The 20883-nt window shown below is 47.9% G+C and overlaps 1 protein-coding gene across 1 annotated transcript in view; it reads right to left on the bottom strand.

Annotated features, from left to right (window-relative positions):
• Positions 1-11459, bottom strand: part of PPP2R1A (protein phosphatase 2 scaffold subunit Aalpha) — a 34844-nt gene extending 23385 nt beyond the window's left edge. The window contains exons 1-2 of the mRNA XM_055370317.1: positions 11278-11459; positions 10259-10578 (exon numbers count right to left, since the gene is read on the bottom strand). Of these exons, the coding sequence (XP_055226292.1) occupies positions 10259-10336 (78 nt within the window). The 5' untranslated portion in view covers positions 10337-10578; positions 11278-11459. The remainder of the gene's footprint in view (positions 1-10258; positions 10579-11277) is intronic.
• Between the last annotated feature and the right edge of the window lie 9424 nt (positions 11460-20883).

Genomic DNA, 20883 nt, shown 5'->3' with positions numbered 1-20883 from the left:
GAAAGTGAGGATCAGAGAGGTAATGACACCTACCAAAGCAAGCACCGAGGGAGTGTGGGATCCAAAGCCAGCTGCTCTGATGGCAGGACAGACTGTGAAACTCTCCCCTCATTTCTTCATCACCACGAGGCCTCTCCTATTATTAATAGCTCCCAGCACCGTCACAAGAATGGAATGAGCTCATGAGTGTGAGAGTGGGAGGAAATGCTTTCATGAGGGGGAGAGTGACTAATGGTCCCACGGGGGACCTTTCTTCCTGGAGAGAGGCAGAACAGGTAGGGACAAGGCGAGGTTGAGGAGCAGGAGCTCCCTTAGCCTGTTCTGTTCTGAGGCCCTACATAACTGAGACAAGGTCTACAAGTGACTAAGATCTTGCGTGAGTTGGGTTCTCCGGTCCAGGAGTTGAAGAGTATCTCTGGGATCACAGACGATGAGCATCTGATGAAGTGTTGTGATGGTCTCTCCTCAGAAAAATGCACACAGTAAATCTTTCATACAGGTAGTCCAAAAACTCACCATTCTGGCATTAAACGGACCTCAGGATAAAGTACTACAAAATCTGCAACTGATTTTCAGCTAAAAAAGAAAACGTATATAGAGACAGACCTATAGAAAGATAAAAAACTAATATAGCAAACACTAACAATCACTGACCTGGGGTGTAAGTATAGAGGTGCTCACTGCACTACGCAAGAAGTCAGCAAAACTTATTCTATACATTGCCAGACAGTAATTATTTTCAGCTTTGCAAACCTAACTACTGAACTCTGCCTGCGTGGCACTGAAAACAACCACAGAACCAGAACTAGAGAAGCAAACAGGCATAGCTGTGTTCCAATAACTTTACTTGCAAAAGCAGACAGTGGGCTGAATTGGGCCCATGGACTGTAGTCTGCTGACCCTTGTATTAGTCTTCCAAAGTTATGCATGTCTGAAAACTTTCATAATAAAATACTGTGGGGAGGCCGGGCGCGGTGGCTCATGCCTGTAATCCCAGCACTTTGGTAGGCCGAGGCAGGCGGATCATGAGGTTAGGAGATCGAGACCATCCTGGCTAACACGGTGAAACCCCATCTCTACCATAAATACAAAAAGAAATTAGCCGGGCGTGGTGGCGGGCTCCTGTAGTCCCAGCTACTCGGGAGGCTGAGGCAGGAGAATGGCGTGAACCTGGGAGGCGGAGTTTGCAGTGAGCCGAGATCGTGCCACTGCACTCCAGCCTGGGTGACAGAGTGAGACTCTGTCTCAAATAAATAAATAAATAAAATAAAATAAAATAAAATAAAATACCATGGGGAGTATTGACCTAGTTGCCTATTTCTTTCCTCTTTGTTTTCTCCAAGTTGATCTGTGTGTTCTTCTCTCAGCCTGAGCTATGGGGAAATATACACATGGGCTAGGGCCATACTAGGTGAGCAACAGCCCTGAGGACAATGAGATGGTACAGGGAATAATCACAATTAATAATCATAATCATAAATGCCAGAACAATAGCAACAGACATTTATTGTTTGCTACGTGCTTGGCAGCATTCCAAGTGATTGACATGGGTGATTAACACACTGAATCCTCGTAACTGCTCTGAGGTATGTATTGTTAGCAGCATCCCCACTTCACCGATGCACAGAGGCGAGTGAGGACACTGATGCACAGACGTGAGGCTGTCACTTACTGGAAAGCAATGAAGCCAGGCAGCCTGACTCAATTTCAATATCATACTGTCATTTAGGCAAAAATGTTTGTATCATGAAGCTTCCATAAAAACCCAAGAGGAAAGGATTCAGAGAGCTTCCTGATAGCAGAACATGCAGATTCTTGGAGGGTGGCATCCCCAGGGATGGCATGAAAGCTCCCCGCCCGTTCCCCCATAGCTCACCCTATGCACCTCTTCATCTGTATCCTTTGGAATATCCTTTATAATAAACCGGTAAACCTAGTGTTTCCTGGAGTTCTGTGAGCCACTCCAGCAAATTAATCAAACCCAAAGAGAGGGTCGTGGGAACCCCAACTTGAAGCTGGGGATGCACAAGAGGTGGGCCCATGACAATCAGGCTGCTTTCCCATCCAGAGAGCTCCCTTCCTTCCACTGCTGTTCTTTGGGATTCTGCTTTTGGTTTCATTAAAAGTGTTTCTTCAGGCAGACAGCATCATCAATGCTTGAGAAAGATGGCCTAGGGTGGTACGACAGAGCTGCACTGTCCAGGTTCAAGGCTAAACTGCTTACATATTAGCTCTGGAATCTTGGGCAATCCTTGTACCTTTCTGAGCCTCAATTTTCTCATCTGTGAAGTGGGGATGATGAGAATACCTACCCTCAGAGGGTTGTCTTGAGTACAAAATGACATTTTACAGGGACACCCTAGCACTAGGGGAAGATTAATAATGGCAGCCGTGGCAACCACGCCTCACTGACAGTATCCTGATTTTGTTCAGATTATTAAGAAGGACATTGTGGCAGCTGGTCCACTGATGTTTCTTTTCCCTTTTTTCACCATGACAGAATAATAACAGTAAATATTTCCTTGGTCTCTACTATGCCCCAGGCTTTAATGTTTTAATTCATTTGACCCTCACAATCCCATGAGGGAAATACAGAATCCCCCATCTTGTGGCAGAGAACACAAAGTCACAGGGAGGTTAACTGCATACAGCTTACTGGTAGCAAAGCCAGGATTTGAATCCCAGCCACCAGGTTCTTAACCAGTACTATGGATTCATATTTGCTCTGTTTTTTCTTTTTTGTTGTTCTTGTTGTTGTTTTGAGACAGGGTCTCGCTCTGTTACCCAGGCTGGAGTGCAGTGGCACAATCGTAGCTCACTGTAGCCTTGACCTCCCGGGCTCAAGTGATTCTCCCGCCTCAGCTACCCAAGTAGACGGGTCTACAGGCAGGTGTCACCAAGCCCAGCTAGTTTTTTAACTTTTTGTAGGGATGAGGCCTCACTATGTTGCCCAAGCTGCCCTCAAACTCCTGAGCTCAAGCGATCCTCCCACCTCGACCTCCCAAAATGCTAGGATTACAGGCATGAGCCACTGCACCCGGCTTTTTTTGGTTTTTCTCTTGTAGAGGGGTGGGGTGGTGCCATGAATCCCCTTAGCAGGTCTAATAATGAACGCAATTTTGAAAGAGGTGAACATAAACAACACTAGAAGATATGTATAATAGCAGAAATGACATGTGAACACAACTCCTGATTTCCACTGGTAACAGTCACAGGTTTTGCTAACGCTACCTATGATATACTATAGTGATATTATAATCTATAACAGAAGGGAAGTTAAATGTAAGTTAGAGGTTAATGAAAATAAAGATGTTATTTTTGCCATCCAAATTCATGGACCTGCCTGGGAATTGCAGATGATCCCCAAGTTAAGAGCTCCTGCATGGGGCTATACTGCTGTTCATAATCCTTGGTTTTCAGCTGTATACACGACCCCTGGAAAAGACATTTCTGAATTGCCTTTGCATCTGAATCTGACTATAAGACTAACATCTGGCCGATAAAATCCAAGTGGAAATGTTTTGTGCAACTTATAGGGATGGGGGTCACACCTATCTTCCCTCCTTCCTGTCTGGAATGGAGCTATAACGGTTGGGGCTTCGGCAGCCAACTTGGGGACCTGAGGTAACCTGGGGGACACGGAGGGTAGAATGGAGGATACAACCAGAGCATAATGGTAAGAGCCTGGGACCCTGACACCATGAAGTGCCACAGCAGCCTGGATTGCCACCAGACATTTTGGTCATCAGTCAGATATAAACTTCAAGCTCATTTAAGCCCCTGTTATTTAGAGTTTTTCTACTACTTACAGCCAAACTTAACCTCAACTAACTCTGCATATGACCTAGTTCTTGGCAAAGAGATATACAAGCAAGTCTGCTGAGGAGATTCAGGAGAGATTTTCCTCCTTCATAAAAGGGAGGAGGGAAAGAACCTCTGTGTCCTAAGCTGGCCTCTGCTAAACTGCACTAAAACGTGCAGTTCCACTAGGACAGCAGATGCTGCTGGAATCTTATAACCAAAATAGGCCAGTCAAAAAAACCGCATTTCTGTGATATCTTTGAGCTGACCCAATTCTGTGATAGCTTTGAGCTGCTGAACTTGCTATATGAGAAATAAAGAGAACTCTTACTTGTTTAAACAACTCTAGGTTGGGGTCTCCGTCACATTCCTGATAGAAAATCTATTAATATCATTTCAGAAACCTTGACTGGCCATTGATCATGTCATATCCTGAGAATCCCCTGTGCGCTGACTATCTCCCAAGTGTGTCCCCACCAAGCACCTGCTACAGTTGTGATACTGTGAGATACAGATTTGGGCTTCATCCCCATTTCCTTGCATACAACTCCTCAAATCTTTGGAATCTCCAAGGCGCTTTTTGTATGCTAATGTTGACTGATACCTTCAGGATGGGGTCCATGGTCACTGGAAAGATAGTCATGGAAAACAGAGAGGCATGATTAGAGGGTTGGGATGTTCAGCCCCACCCCACAACCTCCAGGGATCGGAGAGGGGCTGAAGGTCAAGGTGATCACCAGGTTTAATCAATCCTGCCTACCTAACAATGCCTTTATAAAAACCCAAAAGGACAGGGCCTGGGAACTTCAACACAGCCGAACACACAGAGGTTCCTGGAGGGTGGTGCACCCAAGAAGGGCATGGAAGCTCCACACCCCTTCCCCCATAGCTCACCCTATGCCTCTCTTCATCTGTACTCTTTATACTATCCTTTATAATGAACTGATAAACTTACATGTTTCCCTGAGTTCTGAGAGCTGCTCTAGCATATTAATCAAACCCAAAGGCAGGGTGGTCATGGGAACTCCAACTTGAAGCAGGTAGATCAGAAGTTCTGACGACCCAGAATGGCAAATGAAGGCGAGGGCCAAGGGGCAGTTTTGAGGCCTGAGCCCTCAACCTGTTGGATCGAACACGGTCTCCAGGTCGTGTCTGAACTGAATTGGAGGACATCCAGTTGGCGTGTGCTGCAGAACTGAATGCTTGCTTAGTGGTGGTGAAGAATCCCTCCCCACCCCCACACACATTTAGTCATGGAAGTCTTCTTCTGTGTTGTTGATTGTTGTGTTAAGTGAAAGAATAGGAATTGGGATTTTCCAAAGAGTCCACCCATATGGTTCCATGACAGCACTTACCACCCTAGACTGGCACTCTCTGTCCCAGCAGGCCTCAGCACAGAGCCTGCTCTGTGGTGAGTTAATAAATAAAATCTGCCTTCCCACTATATGCACCTGTGAAAAGGGGACCCACTTTTGAAGATCCACCCTGCATTCAACCCATGGAGCCTTCCACAATATGAATGTATATGGTATAATCCCACATGTAGTATGTTTTCCCTTCACACTCAGAATAAAAGCTAAGGCCTTACTCTGGCCTACAAGGCCCAACACAATCTGACCCTAGTCTACTGATCCATTCTCACTGGGCCTGGCTTGTCACAACTGCTTCCTTGATAGTAACCAAAAAAAACAAACAGCCCAGTGTATTCCCAACCCAGGCCTTAGCACTTGCTGACTTGGTCCCACACGGTTCCCCAGATGCCCCATTTCCTCAGGTCTGCTCAATCCCCACCATCTGACTACCGCAGAACAATGAACAAGCCAGCTTCACTGCATCTTCACAACCAGGCACATGCTGATTCTCCATCATTATCCCCATTTTGCAGATGAGGAATCTGGGTCCAAAGAGGGGAAAGTACTGCTCCAGGGGCACACAGAGAGCACAACTGGCAGAGCGGGGGTTCAAACTTCAGTCATCCTCAACTCTTCCCTCTACATTACCCACCAGCAAATCCCATCGGCCCCCCTCAGCATGTCCTGACTGTAACCATACTTCCCCCCTGCATGCTAACACTGGTCCTGGGTGCTTTGTAATGGCACCTCAACAGGGCCCAACCCCTATGACAGCCAGAGGAAGGATCCTTTAAAATTATACCAGAACCCATAATTACTACTCAAAGCCTTGCAATTCCTCCTCCTCCCTCCCATCTTCAAGGCCTTCACCTTGGCCCACAGGCCTCACTTGATCTAGTCCTGGTCTAGTCCTCACCTCCCACCACTTTGCCATTCTCTCTGCCTCAGTCACACTGGCCTTTTTGCTGTGCTTTGAACGCATCAAGCATCCTCCCACTCCTGGCCTTTGTACCAACTATTCCCTCTGCCCAGACTGCTCTTCCACGACCTGTTCATTTCATTCAAATCCTTGTTCAACATCACTTCCTCAGAGCAGCTTTCTCTAACCTCCCTATCTAACAAAGCAGCCCCAGGTGCTTGCTCTATTCCCTGTACCTGTCTTATTTTGTTCTTTTTTTTTTTTTTTTTTTGGAGACAGGGTCTTGCTGTCGCCCAGGCTCTCACCGCAGCCTCGATCTCCCTGGTTCAAGCAATCCTCCGACCTCAGTCTCCTGAGCAGCTGGGACCACAGGCCTGTGTCATCACACCAGCTAATTTTTTTTTTTTTTTTTGGTAGAGACAGGGTCTCACTTTGTTGCCCAGGCTGGTCTTAAACTCCTGGGCTCAAGCGATCCTTTCACCTTGGCCTTCCAAAGTGCTAGAATTGGCCAGGGGCGGTGGCTCATGCCTGTAATCCCAGCACTTTGGGAGGCAGAGGCGGGCAGGGAGTTTGAGACCAGCCTGGCCAACATGGTGAAACCCACTCTCTACTAAAAATACAAAAATTAGCTGGATATGGTGGTGGGCGCCTGTAATCCTAGCCACTCAGGAGGCTGAGGCAGGAGAATCACTTGAACCCGGGAGGCGGAGGTTGCAATGAGCAGAGACGGCCTGGACGACAGAGTGAGACTCTGTCTCAAAATAAAATAAAATAAAATAAAACCAAAGTGTTAGAATTAGGCTTGAGCCACCATGTCCAGCAATTTTTCTTCTTAGCAATTACTGCCACTGACATCCCACTACAGATCTACTATCTGTCTCCCAAACCAGAATGTAAACCCCACAAGGGCAGCTTTGCTGTTTTGTTCCCTACTATATGTCTAGTATCTAAAACAGAGTCTGGCACACAGGAGGTGCTGATAAATATTTGCTGAACAATAAATCAAGACTACAGGATTTCATATCCCATGTTCCTTCTAGTATCCTGAACTGTCTCAGACACAATTAAAATATCTGGCATATGAATATAATCAGCAACCGTGTGTCCCACCCCAGATTCTATTCCACCCTTAGGTCCTACTTCCTTTCCTGGCTCCTTCACTTCTCAGCTGCACAGCTTTGGCCATGTTACTTATGGTGCTTCAGTTTCCTCATCTGGAAAACGTGGACAAGGACAGGACCTACTTCAAAGAGTGATTGTGAGAATTCAGTAAGATCGTCAGTGATATTCCTCTGTACTGTACCTAGCATAGAGCAAGCACCCAATAATTTGTTACGCAGATGGTTTAAGTCAGAGGTCAGCAATTTTTTCCCTGCAAAGGGTTAGACAGCAAATATTTGAAGCTTTGAGGCCATCTCTGTTACAACCATGCAACTCTGGGCTGTAGCACGAAAGTAGCCATAGGAGCTTCCGGACAGATGAACACCTCGCGGTTCCCGGAGGGTGGAATGCCTAGGGAGGGCATGGAAGCTCCACACAACTTCCCCCACACCTCATCCTGCATGTGTCTTCATCTGTATCCTTTGCAATATTCTTTAGAATAAACCGGTAAGCTGCCTAGCTCTGATCCTGGCACAAAGACATCTCCCTACAAATGTCTGCTGGTTAGTGTATGGATGGATGAATGAAAAGATGGGAGGATAGACAGCTGAAGGAAGTGATCCTGGAGTTAAAAAAAAACAAAAAACTGGCCGGGCACAGTGGCTCACGCCTGTAATTCCAGCACTTTCGGAGGCCGAGGCAGGAGGATCACCTGAGATCAGGAGTCTGAGACCAGCCTGGCCAACACCAGGAAACCCAGTCTCTTCTAAAAACACACACACAAAAATCAGCCGGGCGTGGTGGCCTGCGTCTGTAGTCCCAGCTACTCAAGAGGCTGAGGCGGGAGAATTGCTTGAACCCGGGAGGTGGAGGTTGCAGTGAGCAAAGATCGCGTCAGTGCACTCCAGCCTGGGAAAGAGAGCAACAAGACTCCGTCTCAAAAAAAGAAGAAAAGAAAAAAAAAGGCCATTACATATCTGTTCCCTCTTCCTGGGAGGCTCTCCCCCACCTTCTTTCAATCTCTTCTCAAACTCTGCATCCTCAGAGGGGCCTTGCCTGATTGGCCTTCTTAAAATGGATCTGCCCCACCCCACTTTGTACTTGCTGTGCCCTCTGCTTTCAGGCGTGTTCTCAAACAGGATCTCAACAAGGCCTCCCCTGACCACACTTTAAAACTGCATGCCCTATACCCCATCTCTCTTATTTTTATTTGTCTCCCTAATGCTTATCCCCAGTATACTCTGTTTATTGTCTGTCTCTCCTCACTACAAAATAAACTCCCCCAGGCCTAGAGTTTTTGTCTGTCTTGTTCCTGCTATATACCAGTGCTTAGAACAGTGCCCTGCACAGAATAGAGGCCCAATTCAATACGGATTCGCTACCACTACATCCCATTTGTTTCCTTCCCATCACTTTTCAAACACTCATCTATTCAGCTCTGCTGACCTGTTTCACACCTGGATCCTGTATAGCAACTGGTGTCTCCACTATATCCCCAGCATCATATCTCATACATGGCATATGTTTACTGAACAAAAGAATTCATACAACCGCCCTACGAACTAGGTAATTAACCCCATTAAAGAGAAGAGGAAACAGGCCTAGAGAGATTAACTAACTTGCCCTTGTCAATCAGTAACAAGTGGAAGGGCCGGGAATACAACCACAACCTGTATGCCACCAGAAACAGTGATATACCAGGAACCTAGGAGGCGAGACCCACGTTTGGCAGGTTACCCAGTGCACCTTGTCCAATTTTATAAATGGGAAAACAGACCTAAAGGGAGGATGGGACCTCTTTAATCACCACTCCCAATAATTACAGCTAATATTTATCGAGCCCTTACAACAGGCCTGACACCATTCTACTTTTTATTTGTGTCATAATTCGTTCAGTCCCTCACAAGTCCCTCCAGCAAGACCAGGACTACAATTAGCCCATATTTTATGGAACACAGAGACCCAAAGCGGTGAAGTAATTTGCACAAGGTCACACAGCAGGTGGGAGGTGGACTTGCAGTTCTAACTGTTCTCAATCCCACACCTGCCCGGCTCAGAGCCTTAGGTCGCCTCATCCCATAGCCAGGAATGTTCATCCGGGCTGGGCGCGGTGGCTCACGCCTGTAATTCCAACACTTTGGGAGGCCGAGGCGGGTGGATCGCTTGAGGTCAAGAGTTCCAGACCAAGCCTGGCCAACATGATGAAACCCCGTCTCTGCTAAAAATACAAAAATTAGTTGGGCGTGGTGGCTCGCGCCGGTAATCGCAGCTACTTAGGGGGCTGAGGCGCGAGGATGGTTTGAACCCGGTATGCAGAGGTTGCACTGAGCCGAGATCGCGCCACTGCTCCCCAGCCCCAGCCTGGGCGACACAGAGACTGTCTCAAAAAAAAGAAATAAATAAATGTTCATCTGCTTAGCAAATCCTTCATCCCCTATCCTGGTCAATGGGAGGATCCGGGGAGGTGGGGAGGCGGGTTTCTACAACCTAATTCGCTCCTAAACTTGGCTAGTCCCCACCTTTGGTGGGGGGGTGTTTTTGCGTCCCCGTCCTCTTAGGACACCTAAACCAAAATGAGAGGCGGAGGAAGAGCAGGAATTGGGATGGCAGACCTTCGCCTCTCGGTCCCCACTTGGCCCAGCAGTCGAAACCCAGAAAAGAGAAAAACCTTCCCAGGTCCCGACCCACCAGGCGGCCCTCCCCTACTTGGAGCAAGTCATGCGCGCCCCACATCCCCAAGAGGCCATTCAGAGGCCGCCGCCAATCACGGAGTCCTCCTCTCTCCCAGACCCAGGCCGCCGACCCCAGCCCTGGCTACAACCTCCCAGGACCGCGGACCGCCGCGCGCACAGGGCAGGCCCCGGACCCTCGAGGCTAGCGCTGGCCCCCGCCCTCCACTGGGCCGACACCCAATCGGGAGCGCCGTCTCAATGAGTCCGGGCACCCGGGGAGATAAGAGACGCACGCTGATTGGCCGCCGCCCCCTTCCGCCACTCCCAGCGAACGCTGAGTCTTCTCCGCGAGGGCCGCCCGTGCCCCCAGGTACCCCTCCGCGTCTTCCCCAAATCCCCCGTAGCCTCCGGACCTGAACGTCCTCATTGCGGAGTTCGTCTATGAGCACCGCGATGGGGTACAGCGAGTCATCGCCGTCGGCCGCCGCCATCTTGGCTCCGTCCCGTTCCTGTCAGACTGCGGCCAGCCCTGTGCTGAAACGTGGGGGGGAAAGGCTGGGAGGAGAAGGACGGGCGGGCGTGGGGGCGCCCGAGCCAGTTTGCAGGGGCTGCTCCACGGCCATTGGCCGCGCTACGCCGGGCTAAGCTCGCGTTTCTTTGGTCCGGAATTGTGAAGTCCCGCCCACTTCCCATTTGCCATTGGTCGAGTGAACAAGATTTGACTAGTTTGAGCCTAGGAGAGGGGGAAGAAAGCGGAAGTTAGCCGTGTCCTAGCTACCAAGATTGTACCCGCCCTGGTCGCTGCTAACAACGACCGAGACGAGCAGTAGTTTCTAGCCAATGAGGGGCGACATGGGGAGGAGGCTAAGCCTGCCCTTTCGTGAGTCCCCGGGAAGGCTTCTGCGCGTGCGTCGGTGGTAGTACGTGACGTCATGTGGGGAGCTGGAGGGTGTGCAGGTTTTGGGTTACCAGGCCGTGGTTGCGCTGGCTGGCTGACTGGCTCTCCGCGCCTTTGTGCGGCAGGAGGAGGGAGTGAGACTTTGATTTGTGCTTGATTTATGCCAAGGCCCAGAGAAGGGAGCGACTTGCCCTTCTCTCTTTTTTCTTTTTCTTTCTTTCTTTCTTTCTTTTTTTTTTTTACTTTTTTAAAGACAGGGTCTCGCTCTGTTGCCCAGACTGTAGTGCAGTGGCAGGATCTTGGCTCACTGCCGCCTGGACCTCCCCGAGCTCAAACGATCCTCTCGCCTCAGCCTGCAGAAATAGCTGGGACTATCGGCGCGCGCCGCTAGGCCCGGCCAATTTTTAAAAAAATTTTTGTGGAGACCGAGTCTCACTGTGTTGAGCTCAGTTGCCTTGCTGTTTGGATGAAACCCAAGCCCCTCGGGCTGGTATTCAATACCCTGTCTAGGCGCGTCTCCCATCTGTTTTTTACCTTTTATCTGATGTCCTGGAGAATTACAGCTGCCTGAGCACTTCTTGCGTTTTCATGCCAGCAAGCCTCCTTGCCCAAGCTGTGCGTTCTGCTCGGGGTGCCTTTCATATTCACTTCTGAGATCTCTGCATAAATGCCTCCCCTTTACTCCCTTTCCTCTCTGTCTTCAGGCTGTGTTCTCTAGGCTTCCAGAGCCACAGAACCCCTCTCTCTGTCTCTCCAGTCCCATCTATCTCTCTGTCTCTCCAATCCCATCTCTCTCTCTCTCTCTCTCCAATCCCATCTCTCTCTCTGTCTCTCAATCCCAGAGCCTGGGCTGTGACTATGTATTCGAATCTGTTTCCTCCATAGAGTGGGAGCAGGATTGGATCTGAGTAATCTCTGTTTTTAACCTCTTCAGCACAGCCCCACCCCCCCACCGCAATCTTAGGACCACTCTAACTGAGGGAGTTGAATGGGGATGGGAAGGCCTGGGATGCCCTTTCCTCCTTTATTCTGCTACTTGAAGGGCTGGGCTGAGCTAGCACTCTGACAGGTCTGAATACCCACAGCATCTATTTCTTTTTTCTTCTTTTTCTTTTCTTTTTTGAGACGGAGTCTCGCTCTGTTGCCCAGGCTAGAATGCAGGGGCCCGATCTCGGCATACTACAGCCTCTGTCTCCCGGGTTCAAATAATTATCCTGCCTCAGCCTACAGAGTACCTGGGATTACAGGCGCCTACCACAACGCCTGGTTAATTTTTGTATTTTTAGTAGAGACGGGGTTTCACCACTTTGGGCCAGGCTGGTCTCAAACTCCTGACCTCAGGGTGATCTGCCTGCCTTGGCTTCCCAAAGTGCTGGGATTACAGGTGTGAGCCACCGCACCCGGCCTTTTTTTGAGACGGAGTTTCGCTCTTGTTGCCCCGGCTGAAGTGCAGTGGCTCAATCTCTGCTCACTGCAACCTCCACCTCTCGGGTTCAAGCGATTCTTCTGCCTCAGCCTCCGGAGTAGCTGGAATTTACAGGCATGAGCCACCACGCCCGGCTAATTTTGTATTTTTAGTAGAGACGGGGTTTCACCGTGTTGGCCGTCTTTGGTCTCGAACTCCTGACCTCAGGTGATCCGCCCACTTGGACTTCCCAGAGCGCTGGGATTACAGGTGTGAGCCACCGTGCCCGGCCCAGCATCTATTTCAAATACCCTTACCCACTGCAGTTAGGAAGCTGCTGCTCATAAAAGTGGGGATGGGGTTGAATATTTCAGTCCCAGCCCTCCGTATTCCCAGGACTCCTCTCAGCCCCAGGGTCTCTGAGGCTAGGGATCTTTTTAGCTATGCGTGCCTGTCTTGGTGTCAGGCTGCTTGGGATGTTGGGCTGGTGGCCTTTGAAGTGCTTAGGGCCTAGGAATTTTCAGAGGCTTAAATGAGTCATTATAAATCTCAGAAACAAAATAAAAACAAATTATGGATTCCAAAATGCAAAACAAAACTGCAAACTTTAATAAGTATTTGACAAATACCTATACAAATCAATACCTATACAGATCAATGCCAGTGATAATAGCTACAGTAAAGTGTATTCAGTAAATTAATTCATTTAACCCTGACAATAACTCTATGATACATGTAAAGTAGCAGCATCATCCTAATTTAATGGATGAGGAAACTGAGGCATAGAGAACTTTAGGAATTTGTCCAAGTTCTCATAGATGGTAATAGTGGTGCTGGAATTTGTTTGTTTGTTTGAGACAGGGTCTTGCCTTGTTGCCTAGGCTGCGAGTGTAGGGACGCAATCTGTTCCGTGCTCAGTGCAGTCTTGATCTCCCAGGCTCAAGTGGTCCTCTCACCTCGGCCCCCCCAGTGCCCGGTAGCTAAGACTAAAGGCATGTGTGACCATGCCCGGGTAATTTTTTAATTTTTGTAGAGACCCCTGGGGTCTCACTATATTGCCCAGGCTGGTCTCAAACTCCTGGGTTCAAATGATCCACCTGCCTTGGCCTCCCAAAGTGCTGGGGTTACAAACAGGAGCCACCCCACTCATCGGGTGCTGGAATTTGAACCTGGGCAGTCGGACTCCAAAGGCTTGCTTGACTAAAACTCAGCTTTAATATAATGATACAATCCAGGTGTGGTGGTGGCTCATGCTTGTAATCTGAACACTTTGAGAGTCCAAGGAGGAAGGATTGCTTGAAGCCAGGAGGTAAAGACCAGCCTGGGTAACATAGCAAGACCCCTGTCACTGCAAAAAAGAAAGAAAGTTTAGCCGGGCGTGGTGGCACATGCCTGTAGTACATCAGGTACATCCCTGTAGTACTCAGGAGGCAGAGGCAAGAGGATCACTTGAGCCCGGGAGATCGAGGCTGCAGTGAGCCATGATCACACCATTACACTCTAGCCTGGGCAACAGCCAAGACCCTGTCTCAAAAAAAATTAAAATAAAATAGAAATATATATATACGTATATATACATATATATACACATATATATGTATATATATACACGTATATATGTATATATATACACACACATATATATGTATATATATAAAATATTTGATGGGGGATTTTGGATTATTTTACTATGCCTGAGTTCATAGTGGGGTGGGGTGTACAAATGCAAGAGATTCTGGGACTAGGAGACATTCCTGATGTGGGGTCTTGGGCTTTCCTAATCCTCAGTTTCCTTTTTTTTTTTTTTTTGAGATGGAGCTTCACTCTTGTTGCCCAGGCTGGAGTGCAATGGCGCGATCTCAGCTCACCGCAACTTCTGCCTCCCAGGTTCAAGCGATTCTCGTGCCTCAACTTCCCCAGTAGCTGCGATTACAGGCATGCGCCACCATGCCCAGCTAATTTTTGTATTATCAGTAGACATGGGGTTTCTCCATGTTGGTCAGGCTGGTCTCGAACTCCTGACCTCAGGTGATCCGTGCGCCTTGGCCTCCCAAAGTGTTGGGATTACAGGCGTGAGCCACCACACCTGGCCTTTTTTTTTTTTTAATTTTAAAAATGTACAGATGGGGGTCTCACTATGTTGCCTAGGCTGGTCTCGAACTCCTGGGCTCAAGTGATCCGCCTTGGCCTCCCAAAGTGCTGGGATTACAGGTGTGAGCCACTGTGCCCGGCCCTGATCCTCAGTTTCTACATATGTAAAATAGGAAAGTCCACTATTTGATAGATTATTGCATAAAATATCAGACTTACCAACTATGGATTATTAAAGAACTTTCATAAAAATCACTTAGATCTGTATGTATGGAGTAAGAGAAATGGGGACGATATATGTTGAATGGAAAGTGGAAGTTGCAAAGTGTCTTAGTTCAGGCTGCTGTAACAAAATACCATAAACTGGGTAGCTTATAAACAACAGAAACTTATTTCTCACAGTTTGGGAGGCCAGGAAGTCTGAGATCAAGGCACCAGCAATTTAGTGTCTGGTGAGGGTCCACTTTCTGATTCGTAGATGGTGCCATCTAGCTGTGTCCTTCTCACATGGTGGAAGGGAGAAGCAAGTTCTATCAAGACTCTTATTTTATTTTTTATTTTCTTCTTTTTAAAATTTGAAACATCCAGCTACTGCACAATACTGGAATTTTTTTTAACAATTTTTTTTTTTTGGAGGAAAAAATGGTGAGATCCTGCCATAGGGTCTCACTATGTCACCCAGGCTGGAGTGCAGTGGCATGACCACAGCTCACTGTGGCCTCAAACTCCCGGGCTCAAGCAATCCTCCCACCTCAGCCTCCTGAGTAGCTGGGACTACAGGCATTCGCCGCCATGCCTAGCTAATTATTTACTTTTAATTTTTTGTGGAGACAGGGTCTCAAACTCCTGGCCCCAACTGATCCTCCCTCCTTGATCTCCCAAACTCATGGGCTTACAGGTGTGAGCCACTGTGTCTGACAGAATTCTTATAAGGACACTAATCCCCTTCATGAGGGCTCCACCATCATGACCTAATGACCTTCCCAAGGCCTTACTACTGAAAATCCAGCTATTGGAGAGGTTGAGACAGGAAAATCAGTTCAATCTGGGAGGCGGAGGTTGCAGTGAGCCAAGATGGCACCATTGCACTCCAGCCTGGGTGACAAGAGCAAAACTCCATCTCAAAAAAAAAAAGCAATTTCAGGATCAATTTTTTTTTTTTTTTTTTTTTTTGAGATGGAGTCTTGCTTTGTCGTCCAGGCTGGAGTGCAGTGGCGCAATCTCAGCTCACTGCAATCTCCACCTCCTGGGTTCAAGTGATTCTCCTGCCTCAGCCTCCCGAGTAACTGTGACTACAGGCGCGTGCCACCATGCCCAGCTAATTTTTGTATTTTTAGTAGAGACGGGGTTTCACCATGTTGGCCAGGATGGTTTCGATCTCTTGACCTCGTGATCTGCTTGCCTCGGCCTTCCAAAATGCTGGGGTTACAGTTTTTTTTTTTTTAATCTTTGGAAATTAACCAAGAGTTTGCAGCAATCTAGGGATTATATTCATCGCTTTCAAGGAAAACAGCTGAATCTTGGGAAGAATAGCAAGCTTTGTGGGGTTTTTTTTAACTTGCCCTATTTCATTGTCCCTCCACTGATCCACAGTAGGCTTGAAAGCCAGCAGTCTCTGTCAGAGAGGAACAGCAACCTGGCAACCATTGGCAGAAGGAGAACAGGCCTGGAATCCCTTCAAAGTCCCAGTCCCAGGAAATTGTCATTATTTGACTTGTCAAGTGGCCCTCCTGTAAAACCCTACTTGCAATGCTCTTTATATGTGTCCTGTCTAGAAGCTCACTCAGCCTGAGTAGTTCTCTCTACCCTACCCAGGATGGTCTCAAACTCCCGGACTCAAGCAATCTGCCTGTCTCAGCCTCCCAAAGTGCTGAGATGACAGGCATGAGCCACCGTGCCCAGCCAGGGGATCTTTTTGTTCAGAAGATTGATTATTCCCATGTATTAAAGGGAAATGTACACTATGTTGGTAGATAATTCTCCCAGGGCATCTCACATATCTTCACATTTTTTAAAGCTTTTGTTCCAGACTATCTTATCAAGAATGTTTTTGGGTTTTTTTGTTTGTTTGTTTTTTGAGATGGAGTCTTGCTCTGTCATCCAGGCTGGAGTGCAGTGGCTCAGTCTTGGCCCACTGCAACCTCCCCTTCCAGAGTTCAAGCAATTCTCCTGCCCGAGCTTCCCGAATAGCTGGGATTACAGGCACGTGCCACCATGCCTGGCTAATTTTTTGTATTTTTTTAGTAGAGATGGAGTTTCATCATGCTGGCCAGGCTGGTCTCAAACTCCTGACCTCATGATCTGCCCATCTCGGCCTCCCAATGTGCTGGGATTACAGGCATGAGCCACCGCGCCCGGCCTGTTTGTGTTTTTTCGTTTGTTTGTTTGTTTGAGACGGAGTTTCATTCTTGTCGCCCAGGCTGGAGTGCAATGGCGCGATCTCAGCTCACTGCAACCTCCACCTCCTGGGTTCAAGCGATTCTCCTGCCTCAGCTTCCCAAGGAGCTAGGATTACAGGCGTCCGCCACCATGCCCGGCTAATTTTTGTATTTTTAGTAGAGACGGGGGTTTTACCATGTTGGCCAGGTTAGTTTCGCACTCCTGATCTCAGGTGATCCACCAGCCTCGGCCTCCCAAAGTGCTGGGATTACAGGCATGAGCCACAGCGCCTGGCCAAGAATGTTTGTATAGCAAACGGTTTAGGAAGATAGCAATAGCGAGTCCCCATGGCCAGAGGCAGATTTGTTGCCTAACCACTGTAAAAAATATATATAATAATGATGCATATGTCAGAAGCAAAGGTTGGGGAGGTCTTCCTGTGGCCCTCTTAAAAGATTGCTTTATAAGCTCAGGATTCTTCACTGTGGCACACACTCACTGCATTACACACTCACTGTATGCAAAGCATCTGTCCAGACCCTTTCTCATCAGTTCTGTTGGACTTGAAGTGCAAGGGGATTGACGTGAGTATCAAGTTTTTGCTTCTTTGCTGTGTTGTCAGTAATAAAGTCTGTTGGACCTGACACCGGAGGCTTATATCCTCTTCAAGCAACCTTGAATTTTTTTTTTGTTTGTTTGTTTTTATTTTTATTTTTTGAGACAGAGTCCCTCTGTTGCCCAGGCTGGAGTGCAGTGGCGCAATCTCGACTCACTGCAGCCTCCATCTCCTGGGATTAAGGGATTCTTGTGCCTCAGCCTCCTGAGTAGCTGGGATTACAGGCATGTGCACCACTAAAAATACAAAAATTAGCCAGGCATGGTGGTGGGCGCCTGTAATCCCAGCTACTCAGGAAGCTGAGGCAGGAGAATCGCTTGAACCCAGGAGGTGGAGGTCGCAGTGAGCTGAGATCACACATCACTGCACACCAGCCTGGGCAATAGAGCGAGACTCCGTCTCAAAATATATAAATAGCCGGACACGGTGGCTCACGCCTGTAATCTCAGCACTTTGGGAGGCCGAGGCGGTGGATCATCTGAGGTTGGGAGTTCGAGACGAGCCCGACCAACATGGAAAAACCGCGTCTATACTAAAAATACAAAATTAGCCAGGTGTGGTGGCACATGCCTGTAATCCCAGCTACTCAGGAAGGCTGAGGCAGAAGAATCGCTTGAACCCGGGAGGCGGAGGTTGCAGTGAGCCGAGATCACGCCACTGCACTCCAGCCTGGGCAACAAGAGCAGAACTCCATCTCAAACATAAATAAATAAATAAGCTGGGTATAGCGGCATCTGCCTGCGGTCCCAGCTACTGTACTTGGGAGGCTGAGGTGGGAGGATTAGTTCGGTCCAGGAGATTGAGGCTACAGTGAGCCATGAATGTGCCACTGCACTCCAGCCTGTATGACAGAGCAAGACTCTGCCTCAAAAAAACAAAAGAAAACAGCCGGGCATGGTGGCTCACGCCTGTAGTCCCAGCTACTCAGGAGGCTGAGGCAGGAGAATCGCTTAAACCCTGGAGGTGGAGGTTGCAGTGAGTCGAGATTGTGCCACTACACTCCAGCCTGGGCGACAGAGCGAGACTCTGTCTCAAAAACAAAATAATATTAACGGGAAATAGTATTGGCAAGGATGTGGAGAAAGGGAACCCTTGTACACCATTGGTGGGAATGTAAATTGGTAGAAAACATTATGGAGGTTCCTCAAAAAATTAAAAATAGAACTACCAGGTGATTCAGCAATCCCCCTTCATGGTATATATCCAAAGGAATGAAATCAATATCTTGGAGAGAGATCTGCACTCCTATGTTTATTCCCACAATAACCAAGATGTGGAAAAAACCTAAATGTTCACTGATGAATGGATAAACACACACACACACACTATTCAGCCTTTAACAAAATGGAAATCTAGGCCAGGCGTGGTGGCTCATGCCCGTAATCCCAGCACTTTGGGAGGCCGAGGCTGGTGGATCACCTGAGGTCAGGAGTTCAAAACCAGCCTGGCCAACATAGTGAAACCCCGTCTCTACTAAAAATACAAAAAACTAGCCGGGCATGGTGGTGGGTGCCTCTAATCCCAGCTACTCGGCAGACTGAGGCAGGAGAATCGCTTGAACCCAGGAGTTGGAGGTTGCAGTGAGCCGAGATAGAGACATTGCACTCCAGCCTGGGTGACAAGAGTGAAACTCCATCTCAAAAACAAAAAAAAAAACAAAAAAACAGGCCAGGCACGGTGGCTCACGCCTGTAATCCAAGCACATTGGGAGGCCAAGGCGGGCAGAACATGAGGTCAGGAGTTCGAGAGCAGCCTGGCCAGCATGGTGAAACCGCATCTCTACTAAAAAAATACAAAAATGTTAGCCGGGCATGGTGGTGCGCACCTGTAATCCCAGCTACTCGGGAGGCTGAGGCAGAAGAGTTGCTTGAACCCAGGAGGTTGAGGTTGCAGTGGACCAAGATCGCACCACTGCGCTCCAGCCTGGGCGACAGAGTGAAACTGCGTCTCAAATAAAAAGGAAAAAAACGGAAATCTTGTCATTTGTGATGACTTGGACGAACCTAAGGGACATTATGCAAAGTAAAATAAGACAGACACAGAAAGACAAATAACGTATGATCTCATATTTTTTTTTTTTGAGACAGAGTGTCGCTCTGTCACCCAGGCTGGAGTGCAGTGGCACGATCTCAGCTCACTGCAAGCTCTGCTTTCTGGGTTTACGCCATTCTCCTGCCCTCCTGAGTAGCTGGGACTACAGGCACCCACCCCCACGCCCGGCTAATTTTGTTTTTTTATTTTTAGTAGAGACTGGGTTTCACTATGTTGGCCAGGCTGGTTTTGAACCCCTGAGCTTGTGATCTGCCTGCCTTGGCCTCCCAAAGTGCTTGGATTAGGGGCGTGAGCCACCGCGCCCGGCCGTATGACCTCATTTATATGTGGAATCCAAAATAGTCAAACACACAGAAGCAGAAAGCAGAATAGTGGTTGCAAGAGGCTGAGAGGTGGGAGGAAATGAAAAGGCATTGGTCAAAGTGTGCAAAGTTTCTCATGAAGAGAAACTTTTTTTTTTTTTAATTTCATGAGGAAATTTAAAAAGCAAAAAGCAAAAAAACAAAAACAAAAAGGAAAGTGTACAAAGTTTCAGTCCTGCAAGATAAACAAGTTCTGGAGGCCTACCATACAACATAGGGCACATGATTAACAAATACTGCATTGTACATTTAAAACTTTGCTGAAAGGGTAGGTCTTATATAAGATCTTATGTTATCACAAAAGGACAAACAAAACCAAAGCGGAGTGAAGAAATGAACTGGAAGGGAATTTTTGGAGGCAATTGATAAGTTTATGGCATTAGTTGTGATAATAGTTTCAAGGATGTATACTTATTTCCAAACACATGAAGTTGTATACATTAAATATCTACAGTTTTTTATATGTCAATCATACCTCAATAAAGTAGTTTTTCTTTCTTTCTTTCTCTTTTGAGGTGGAGTTTTGCTCTTGTTGCCCAGGCTGGAGTGCAATGCATGATCTCAGCTCACTACAACCTCCGCCTCATGGGTTCAAGCAATTCTCCTGCCTCAGCCTCCCAAGTAGCTGGGATTACAGACATGTGCCACCACGCCTGGCTGATTTTGTATTTTTAGTAGAGATGGGGTTTCACCATGTTGGTCAGGCTGGTCTCGAACTCCCAACCTCAGGTGATCCACCCACCTAGGCCTCCCAAAATGCTGGGATTACAGGCATGAGCCACCACACCTGGCCTAATAAAGCAGTTTTTTTGTTTTTTTGTTTTTTTTTTTGAGACGGAGTCTCGCTCTGTCGCTCAGGCTCGAGTGCAGTGGCATGATCTTAGCTCACTGCAAGCTCTGCCTCCCGGGTTCACACCATTCTCCTACCTCAGCCTCTGGGGTAGCTGGGACTACAGGCGCCCACCACCACACCTGTCTAATTTTTTGTATTTTTAGTAGAGACGGGGTTTCACCATGTTAGCTAGGATGGTCTCAATCTCCTGACCTCGTGATCCACCCGCCTCGGCCTCCCAAAGTGCTGGGATTACAGGCATGAGCCACCGCGCCCAGCCATAAAGTAGTTTTTAAAAGCTCAAAGAACCCTGCAGAGCTAAGACTCCTAGGAAAAAAAAAAAAAACAAAACTTAAAGCAACAAAATAATATTGCCATTTAAAACTAACTGCTCTCATAAGGG

The sequence above is a fragment of the Gorilla gorilla genome, chromosome 20 (genome assembly GCF_029281585.2).
Source record: "Gorilla gorilla gorilla isolate KB3781 chromosome 20, NHGRI_mGorGor1-v2.1_pri, whole genome shotgun sequence".
NCBI lineage: Eukaryota > Metazoa > Chordata > Mammalia > Primates > Hominidae > Gorilla > Gorilla gorilla.
Note: the sequence above shows the minus strand (reverse complement) of the source record. Positions and strands in the feature narration are given on the sequence as shown.